Consider the following 10860-nt stretch of genomic DNA (forward strand, 5'->3'; position numbering starts at 1 on the left):
AAGGTGCAGACACACGTCCCTCCCTGTGCTCAGGAAGCTAACATGTCTGTGGAAAGAAGGCACTGCCCTGGGGGGTTATCCTGAGACTGGGCGCCCCCTGCAGAGGGTCAGAGAGTCAGGGGGCAGTATGTTGCAGGGACAATGACCAAGGACCACCACACCCCTCCTGTCCTCAAAGAGGACGAGCAGCTCTCTTGCCCTCTCCAGCCATTCATGCAGCCCTGACAACAGCACAGAATCAGAAATCTCTTTCCCACAGACCAGCCAGAGTGATGGGACTTTAGCCTAAGACGTTCTTCTGTTGAATCACAGCTTCCACGTCCCCCAGAACAAACCTGTATGCGTTTGCCGGGGCAGCTGTCACAAAGTCCCACAGACTGAGTGGTTTCCACACCGGATGCTGATTGTCCCCCAGTCCCGGAGGCTGGAAGTCCAAGGTCAAGGTGCCAGCAAGGGCTGCTTCCTTCTGAGGCTGCGAGGGAGAGTGGGTCCCCAGCCTCTCTCCTGGCTTCTGGGGATTTTCTGGCATCTGTGGCATCCTTATCTTCATTTGCTTCATCCTGATCTCAGCCTGCATCGTGGCGTGGCCTCCTCCCTGTGCACCTGTCTGTGTCCCATTTCCCCCTCTTTATCGCCAGTCACATTGGATGGGGTCCATCCCGCTCCAGTAAGACCTCATCTTAACTAGTTACACCTGCCTCAGCCCTGTTTCCAAATCATGTCACATTCTGAGGACCTAGGGGTTAGGATCTCAGCATATGAACTGGGGGTCACTGCCCCGACTCTGCGTGTGTGAGCTCAGGGACTGTGGGCCGTCCGCTCCTGCACTAAGACAGCACAGTGCTTGTGGGTGCTTGGTGGGTGGCCCCGACTTCTCCGGGCCGGGGACAGGAGCACACATGGAGACCACAGCTCGCTGTCCCCCCCCCCCGCCCCACTCTGCCCAATGGGGGCCTTGTACGTGTGTGTAGACCACCTGGGCTGCCTGTCCACACTCCATCCATACCCTGCGGACAGCTGCTCCCTGCCTCACCTCAGCCTCGGGTGCACAGAGCTGCAGGAAGGCCCCAGGCCCACCCTGGGGGGCGAGTGCGGGGACAGGTCTGTGCAGGCTCTGGATGTGGGCCGGACATTCTGGAGTGCCAGGCGCCCAGCACGGGGCGGCGGGAGGGTGTGGAAGCAGGTGGCATGTCGCTTGTTTCCGTGGCTTCCTGGCCCGCGGGGAGAGATGTGATGGGAGGGGGCCGAGGGGGACCGTCTGAAGTGCCAGGGGCCCCTCAGGGCTGAGGCAGTGCTGTGCAGACGCTGGCTGAATGCGGATGGTCGCCCTCCCGACTCAGCCACGCCCGCTGAGGCTGGGATACCAGGGGTACCAAGGGCCGGGGTACCAGGCCCTTGGGTCACAGAACCCCAAGCGAAACTCAGCCATAGCCAGTTTCTGGCCGTCACGGCCCAGAATGGGGAGCCGAGGGCTGCTGATCCCATTGGCTTGTCTTTGTGCCCCAAGCCCCCTGCCAGGACCCCACAGGGACCTGACTTTATATCTTTAGAAGATTCTCCAGATCTAAGACTGAACGCTCTCTTGGTGAGGCCTTGGGGACAGGGCCCTGGGGCCGAGGTGGTGCAGCTGACTGGGGAGGGCACAACAGAGAAGCTTCACCGAGTAGCAGTGACTGAGCCATTCTAAAGGGTGACTGTGAATCAAATTCTAAGAACAGGGGTCTGGTTTTACACACAGGACCCGAGGCCCAGTTCCCACCACAGGGATTCCAGCTGTTTCCTCACTCCCTTTGTCCCTGCCTGGGTTCCCAGCCCAGTGTCTCAGTCTCGGCCCTTCCAGACTCTCAGAGGACTGGGGTCCAGGGCGACCACACTGTGCATGGCTGCCCCGGTGTGCCCAGCACTGGCTAGTGTCCCCTGACGCCCTGTGGCCTTGACTCTGGCCTGACTACCTGCGGTCTTCTTGCTGGAAGGGGCCTTGGCCCGCTGGGGGAGGCCGGGGACCTGCTTGCTGGGAGCACTTAGGAAGTCACAGCTAATCTGCGTCCCAGATTGGAGAGGAAGTCGGTGCCCCTCTGTTGGTACCACTTTCAGATAACAATCAAAGATGAAGGAACAGTGCCAGGAGAAGGAACCAAGGAAGGTACTTTATATAGACTCTCAGCCCAGGTTCTAAGGAGGTTTTCCCTGGAAAGACTCATAATTTGATAATGAAGTAATTAGCAAAGTAAGTTAAACTACACAGTAATGACCCTGAGTAGTAGTAATGCATTTCACTTGGTTTCTTACTTGTTCCATTTGCAAAATTAATTTTTTAAAAAAAAGAGTGACAAAAAAACCCCCCAAGAAAATCAGAAGCAATGAAATTTCTGGAGGGGGTCACCCCATCTTGCATAGAACACAGACCATTCCTCTCTGACACACAGATGGGTCTTTGTCCCTTTGTTACTGGGATTAGCGGAGAAGTTCCCCCACCAAGTATGGGTGGCCTCTCCAGCATCAAAATCACTGTCTCTCGGATCAGTGCGGAGTATTTTGGACAGCAGTCAGCGTCACACTATAAATCACAAACAGATGTTTGGCCTGGCCAAATGCTGAATAAACTAACAAACCACCGTCCCTGTTCTTAATTCTGGTTAATCAGGATCCCTCTCTTCTGCTTTCCTCCTCGGTAAGAGCATCAGCAGAGATGGTCCAGATGTGCCCCAGCCCCGGGGGAGGCCCATGTTGGGGGCTGACCAGTGCCACTGCTCCGTGAGCAGCATTGCTGAGGGGGGGGGACCCCGATTTCTCAGCAGACAGGCAAGGGGGAGCCAGGTGGGAACACCAGTGCCCTCTGGAAATGGGCAACGCCTCCCCCGTGGACCACGGTGAGCACACTGCACTCAGGTTAACGTGAGGTGGAAGGGTCCTTTCAGCCAGCCAGCCAGCGGCCGTGGGAGGAGCAGGGCTGAGGGGACCCACGGTGTGCAGATTAACATCTGTTCCCTGAGGCGTTCTCTCAAAAGATGCCTCACTCTAGGGCTCTCCTAGAGACACAAGTAAATATTTCAGGATCACACGATGCACAATTAATAATTTGGGCACTTGGGGTAAAAAAACTTCCCAGGTGATTCTGATGTGCAAAGATTGAAAACTGCTCTAGAGAAAAGATGGCGTATATGCCACAAACAGTATTTGTGATAAAAGACCGAAAACAGCACAAATGTCCATCAATAGGAGAAAAGACAAATATATGTGGTATATCCTGGTAAAAATGAAGGAAACTGACATGTATCTACATATTTATCAGGAAGAGAACATAAAAACATTGAATGAAAAGTCAAGCTGGAGAATGCAGTAGGAGAGCATTCCTCTAAAATTCAGAAAACATATAAATATGCTGTATCCTGTTCACGGGTCCGGTTATGTTACAGTGAAAATATAAAAATGTGGACTAGAAACAGACACAGCGATTTCATGATGGCGGTCGCACTGGGGGAGAATTCGGGACTGGAACTCTGGAGAGGACCCTGAGGTGTCGTCAATCATATTCATGTTGTTTTGGCTCTTTGACAAAAATTAAAATACCTGAAACAAATTTAAAAAACTAAAATAAATGATGTGGGCACTTGGGGTGAGGTGAAACACGAGAAGATGCGTTGCACAGTCCTTGGGGGTCCCCACCCCTCAACGCCCTCTGTTTTTACTGATTGGATGTAATTGTAGGAGATGCGCCCATAAGGCAGCTGGGAGGATCGTGATGTCACTAGCTGCCCCTTTAAAAATAATATTTTAAAATTAGACCCAGTGATGACTGAGGCTTAAGCTGAGCAGTTCAGTGTCCTGGCAGGTCGCACTCTTACCTGCTCAGAATCTAAAGCTGCCGAGGAAGGTAGGGCACAAGACGGGCACTCAGCCTTCCCTCCTCCAGTGTCACAGCCAGGACCAAACCCCTGGGGTGCAAGGACCTAGTCCCTTGTGTCAAAAGTGGCCTTGTCTCAGGGGATGTGGGGTGGAGCTCAGTGGTAGAGAGCATGCTTAGCATGCACAAGGTCCCGGGTTCAATCCCCAGTCCCTCCATTAAAAAAAAAATGACCTTGTCTCAACAAGCAAGAGCTGGGCCAGGAGGGACCCTGAGTGGGGAGGGACCGCGGGCCAAAGGGAGCTGGGAGCCGCTCCAGTCCCCGGAGGCCCCAAGAGAGGTGGGAACCTGGGCCTTGCAAGCCTGGGTGGGGCCGGTGAAGGCTTCCTCTTAAAGACCTTGATCTTCAGGGAAAATTTCTAGAAAACAAAGGCCACAGCACGTGGCTCGATCCTTTTCTTCCCTTTCTGAGGGCAGCTAAGAATGACACAGACCTGCGTGTTTTCCCTTTATCACTGCTTACCAGAGGGGCCTGGGACCCAGTCCTGCAGCAGGGACAAGACGGGGCTTGATGAGGCCATGCGATGGGTTTGCCAGGGACAGGGGCTTCCGGGGATGCAGGACTTCGGTGCTGAACCAGGACAGTCCTGGGCAAACCGGACGGGTCCATCCCCATGGCCATGCCCCCCACACCGATGCCCCCGCCCTGCCCTGGGTCAGCCCTTCAGTTCCCAGGCCTCAGGGGAGCCCCGCCCTGGGGTCCCAGCCCCCAATCCAGGCCCAGAAGGCCCGAGGGCCAACCTGAGTCCCTCGGGGCCCGCGGAGCAGGCCGCCTGCCCGCCTCACTGCGCAGACACTGATGTTGGTGACCGCCTGCTGTGGCCACCCGGTCCCTCTGCTTTCTTCTAAAGGCAGGAGGAAAGGCAGGAGTCGGTCCGTCCAGGCCTCCGGGGCCTTGAGCCAAACGCCACCCGTCCTGCGCTCGTCCGGCCCCCTGGTGGAGGGCCACCCGGCCTTCCTGCAGACGTCCACATCGGTCCACGAGCTGGCCCAGAGGCTCTCGGGCAGCCGGCTGTCCCTGCACACCTCGGCCGCCTCCCTGCACTCGCAGCCCCCGCCTGTCACCACCACCGGCCACCTGAGCGTCCGTGAGCGGGCCGAGGCCCTCATCCGGTCCAGCCTGGGCTCGTCCACCAGCTCCACCCTGAGCTTCCTCTTCGGCAAGAGGAGCTTCTCAAGCGTTCTGGTCATTTCCGGACTGTCCGCCGCAGAGGGTGGCAACACCAGTGACACCCAGTCATCCAGCAGCGTCAACATCACCATGGGCCCTTCGGCCAGGGCCGCCGGCCAGCCTGCACGGGTAAGGGGCTCGGCGGGCGGGCTCCTGGGCTCCTGACCCCGGTCCACCGGCCCGCAGGCTCCCATCGCCTTCCCCACAGGGTCCCCAGAGTAAAACACTGATCACCACATCCCCCAAATCTGGGAGACAACTGTGTTTCCTCAGGGGCCTGTCACCCAGATAGGGCGATGCTTTCCTTCATCCAAGTACACAGGTTTTTACAAGTAATTTGCAATAGTTTTCATTTGCAATACAAGTATTTAATAGTAAGAACATATAAGTATACACACCAATAGATAAAATATTTTCTTTTGAGCAAAATCATCTTTATAGGTAATATGTAATAGCTATCAAAGTAATGCCACAGTGTCCCAGAGTGTTTTGTTACCCAAATTTATTCCATGCAGAATAATGACATTCCAAGAAGAAAGAAAACTGTAAAGGGTTTGAAAATTGAAGATAAGAAATTTTTTTAACAACTCCAATTATACTGGAAAAACAGATGAATTAGAAGCACGTATATTGTTAGTGCGTCACACTGCGTGAAGTGTGAGTGACTGTGTGAGTTTGGGTCCCGCGGGAAACACACCCGATCCACAGTGAGGGCAGGTGATTAGACCAGAGGCGGTCTGGCCCTGCTCTGAGGCAGACAGGAGACAGAGCACATGATGATGCCTGGGCAGGCGCTGTCAGCTGGTGCCTGATGACAGCGTTCCCCGCTTTGCCCTGACCTGGGATGGGGGGGTGTCCTCACTGGTCCCTGCAGCCGGAGACTTATTTCCTTCTCTTTCACATTCCCCTGGCCCAAGGGAAAGGACACACATTCACTCCCACCCACCAGATTTCACTGTAAAGCTGCCAGGATGGCCTTCAGCTTCAGGTGTTCAAACGGTAGGCAGAGTTTTGACGATTCACCCGAAGAGACAGTTGCTCAGCCAGAGCTCCAGGTTAGCTGGCGCTGGATGAACACTGGAGCTTCACAAGTAAGGAAGTTGGTGAACACCTGGCAGTTCTCTGCTGTACTGGGGAGGGAGGGGAACAGAGGACAGTGAGGCAGAAAGCAGGGCCAGCCTGGAGATTTCCCTGCTCCTTTTCTAAGTTCACACGCTCTCCTGCCAGCGGGGAAGCAGGGAGCCAGGCCTGCTGGGCCTTTGGTTCCGTGTGGAGGTATCTGGAGGTGGATGAGGGGGACAAGCCCTCCAGGCGGGGTCCCTACCCCCCCAACTCCCAGACCCCCAGGAGAAGCAGGAGTGGTGCACTCGGCCACCCCGAGACCGAGGCCGGCATGAGCTGCCCTAAGAGCAGCCACGGGGCCGCAGCAGTGGTGAGCCGCTTTCAGGGCGGGGCTTATGAGCATCCCGGAGCCCCCGTTACTTCAGGACTTTGATGAAGTTCAGTTAGGTAACTAAACGGAAACGGACAGCCTTCCCTTTCCCCTTCCTCAGTAAGTGCCCACACTATCACACCAGTCCGACAGCCACCAGTCTGGTTTCAGTCTGTGGCTATAGTCTTGGGATTCGGCAAATTCTCTTTCCCTCTCTCCAACAAGGATGGCTGGGTCCTTGGGACTAAACGTAGCCAGAATAAAATGCCTCTGTATTACTGTGCAGGGTCAAACCGGCAGAACTTAGCACCTACGCAGGGCAAAGTGTAAAGGAAGTGACATTGCCCCAAACCCGGGAAATCTGGGCTCACTTACGACGTTTTACCCAAGATCAGCACTTTCCAGATTACCTGGGCCCAGCTCCCTGTGTGCAGAGGCAGCCCCCTCACTAAGTCAGATACGTGGTTTGGGCTGCGTGCCCCTTCCTTGAAGGCCCCTCTTTAGTCCTCTGTGGCTGGACCTGACTCCAGACTCCGACCCCAGGTTCTTGCAACACTATGGGTTGGTACCTACGGCCCTGGGGGTGGCAGGTGGGAGAGGCAGGCAAGTTTGCTGACTTACCACTCGCTGTTTCTCTTTGGAAGCACTTCTCTGAGCCTTGTGACCCCACTGAGGCCACCACCGAGCAGGAGCCACTTCGAGACCGCCCTCTGGCTGGGGCCGGGGCGGAGAACCTCGGGGTGATCTGCAGAAGAGCGAGCCAGGAGGACATGGGCCTGGACGACACCGCCTCCCAGCAGAGCGCTTCAGACGAGCAGTAGCGGAGCCGCGTGGTGGGGGAGGGGCCCCGTGGTCGGGGAGGGATGGAATTTCCAGTTTTCTCTTTCTAAAAAGAACGGATGATGCGACCCTGGAGCTGTCCTGTAGAATCTGGGAGCTGTGCAGAAAACAAACTTTATCTTCGGTTCTCGAAAAACATCTCACCTGATGCAAACAGGTCTTGACATCAAGCCTCCTTCCTGCCAAGCACGGCCCTGGGCGCTCACGGCCCCAGAGCGGTGGGATGCGGGGGCACAGAACACTTTCTAGTACTGGAAAATTCAAACAAAAGCCATGTAACATCTTAAGACATCTCAAGTAGAGCACATAAATAAGTCTTTCCCGCCCTGGGGAACTTAGACCGCTGCATGCTGAACAACTGGCATTTTAGGCGTTACGGTGACCGAGCCCACGCAGCACGTATCACGCCATCAGCTGGTCAAATGCGCTGATGTTCAGTCTACGTTTAGAGAAAAATCTCACTTCTTTATAATATTCATGCAGATGTTAAGCTTCACTGCAAGGAACGTGATGGAGCATGCAGTCACGTCCAAAGCATCCTATGGAAGAAGCCAACCGTCCCCAGCAACATGAGTGCAGAAGTCTAGTCCGCGCGGGGCGTGGAGAGCCACCTCGGAATGATGTGCTCACTGCAGCCAGAGCGCCTTCCTGCCGGAAGCCAGGCCCCGGCTCGCCGGGGCTCCTGTGTGCTTCCCAGGAACGTAGGCTTGTTTCCAAGCCAGGCAATCCTTACTGTGTCGCAGGGCACACCCTTGTTTTTGGAATTAAAATGTTTTTAGTTATTGCTGTGTCCAGTTGTTTGACTTCTGCTGAAACTTGTCGTTTCTTTAAAAAAAAAAAAATCTACCCTTTACTATAAGAATGGTATTTGGGCAAATTCCAAATTCTAAGACTTTTCTCATCTTAAGATTCCCATTGGTTAGAGCAGAAACGTGTCCTCTCACTGACGTGAGGGAGGAGGAAGGGTTCCCAGAACAGAGTCCATAGAAAACACCATCACTGACCTGATGAACCATCCTTTTTGGAAAGATAATAGTTAGAGATGCTCAATTTGGAAACAATCATACACATTTCTTACGGGTATCTAGGATTTGGAAGTGTCGGCAGTAGGGTACTGCAGAGAATTCCTTACCCCTTGAAGTAGACAGCAATTTTTTCTTTCTGTAACATAAGAATTAGCAATTAATAACCGTATGTGGGCTCTGTAATCAGAGAAACAGTGCATCATTCTCAAATCATCAATCCCTGGAGATGCACACTTGGTGATTTCTGCTTGAGATGCAGGTGTTTGTCGAAAGAGAACCTGCTAGAACCTCACCACAGTTCTCTACGTTGGTCTGACCAAACCTGGCTGGAGGTTCCTGAAATTCTCTTGGGTGCCTTGGCAGCCAAGCCCGCAGGATGGAATGGCAGCCCTGAGCTGTGAGTGTGGCCTCCCAGACAGGGGGTCTACTCGAATTAAGTGAGAAAATGACCCAGGCCAAGCAACATTCAGCCCTTGGGCCTCCAGAAGTAAGAAACACAGTCGCTGTTTCCAGCCATGCAGATGAGGTGGCCACCGCACCCTGGGTTCCCCTGCATCTCGTTCCGAGGAGGCAGTAGCAGAAGAAGAGGTGTAGTTTATCGACAGGTCAGACTCAGACAGGGATGCCACTCTCTGAGTTGCCGTGGCAGTAGAGAAAGAGCTGCCCCGAGTGTCCCCGCTGAGTGTGCACACACGTAGACCCACGGGTCCCCGCTCCCGGGTAGAGCACTGCTGGACCCCCCTCCGGGACTCCTGGCTGTCAACAGCGCAACACCTGGTATTCATAAGCGTTGTAAACAACTTCTATACTTACAACTCATGAGCTTAATAATCTGATCTGCAGCCAGTCAGCTGTTTGTCAGAGTACTCCTTGGAAAATACTGTATTATTAGTCCCCATTTAAAGGAGATGTTCCTAAGGCGACTTTTCTTGCCGGAGTTCTTCAAATGTTTTGCACGAATACAGCTAAAGAATTATTTATTTTCTACATTCGGGCACCAAACAAAATTGCTTCTCCTCTAAAGATAATATAAAAACTGCAGGGCTTGACTTTCTATCATCACGTGGCTAACCTGGCATTACTGGTTCTAAATTTTGTGCTGTGTGTTCAAGCCACCTGTCTGGCAAGTTGTTTTCTAAAATTGCCAACTTCTGGCCCACAAAATGGGTAATGCAAAGCCTGTTCACTTCGCCCTCCCCCGTTGGCTCCACCTTTCTGCTTTGTCCCAAGTCATCGTGCTTTGGGGACACAAGCACCTGCCCTCAACATACACACACACACTCGAGATCTTCTCAGATACAACCTTCCATGAACACAGAGACAGACAGGAAGAGAAAGGGGGCAAGGCTCACCCCTTTTTCTGGGCTACCATTGCCCCCTTGCTTTGCACTCAGCAAACTTGCAACTTTCCAGGGTCCTCTTCCTGCAGCCACGATCTTCAGAGAGATCACATTCTGTGCATTTAAAAGACCTCACAGGGCAGAAGGGGTGACAGAGCTCCCCAGGGTCTCTTCTTCAAGGGCACTAGTCCCCTTCATGACGTCCCCACCCTCCTGACCTAATCACCTCCAAAGGCCCCATCTATGACACCACCACACTGGGGGTGAGACTTCCATGTGAATTTGCAGGGGACACATTGAGACCATAACATTATTGTTCATTACATTTCATTTCTGAAGACACAGGGGAAGCATGTGACATCGTCACACATGCTCGCTGATCAGTCTATTTGACAAAGTAACACAATAGTCACCCAAGCACCTCGCCACTGCCGACCCTCAAATGCTCTTCTGATTTACTGCAGCTACGCCTTCTCGCAGCTAAACGTCGGCCCTGAGATCTGGGAGCACGTGAAGCCAGGGAGCCCAGGCAGCGGGGACCGGGGAGCAAGCCACGCAGACTCCGGCTCACAGCCTGTAACTGGCGGCACGGGCTCGTTTCTTTACCGGGAGAGGAACGGGTGGCAGGGGCCGTCCTGTACGTACAGCGGGTCCCTCTGACGAGACCCTGCCACCCTCACCCTCCACCAGCACATCTGGCTTCAGCTCTAAGCACCCCTCTCCTCCTAATTTAAGACGGTATCAGACTACTCAACAGTCAGCACTGAAACTCTGAGCTCAAAGGACAAACAGCAGGAGGAAGATGGCCCTTTATGCTTGGACGGACATGAGCCCTTGTAAACAGTCCCCTCCAGGGGGGCCGCCGAGGCCCCCTCCTGCTGGGGGCCCATGCCGGCAGGAGACAACCAGCTGGCACGCCTGGGCGTGGGCGGCACGGAGACCACGTCTCCCCGGCCTGCATCCCTCTTCCTCGGTTCCCTGAGAGCTGCTAGGGGCCCACTCAGGGTCGTGGGAGTTGGAGGAGAGTGGGTTTACCGCAGGGGTCGGGCTCCCAGGCCTTCGTGAGAAGCCTCGACCCACCTCAGAGGCCGCGGGCATCCCACCACATGAGGCTCGCAGACCCTCCTGCAGGCAGTGCCATCCTGTCC

General features: G+C 54.4%; 1 protein-coding gene across 4 annotated transcripts in view; it reads left to right on the forward strand.

Moving 5' to 3' along the window:
• The window catches only part of LOC105066695 (pecanex 2), a 271254-nt gene extending 263125 nt beyond the window's left edge, over nt 1–8129 (forward strand). For all 4 annotated transcript variants that reach the window (XM_045514586.2, XM_074373144.1, XM_074373143.1 and 1 more), the window contains 2 exons: nt 4756–5204; nt 7152–8129. In XM_045514586.2, the coding sequence (XP_045370542.2) occupies nt 4756–5204; nt 7152–7328 (626 nt within the window). In that variant the 3' untranslated portion in view covers nt 7329–8129. The remainder of the gene's footprint in view (nt 1–4755; nt 5205–7151) is intronic.
• The last annotated feature ends 2731 nt before the right edge of the window (nt 8130–10860 follow it).

Source organism: Camelus bactrianus, chromosome 11, assembly GCF_048773025.1.
Source record: "Camelus bactrianus isolate YW-2024 breed Bactrian camel chromosome 11, ASM4877302v1, whole genome shotgun sequence".
In the NCBI taxonomy this organism is placed as follows: Eukaryota; Metazoa; Chordata; class Mammalia; order Artiodactyla; family Camelidae; genus Camelus; species Camelus bactrianus.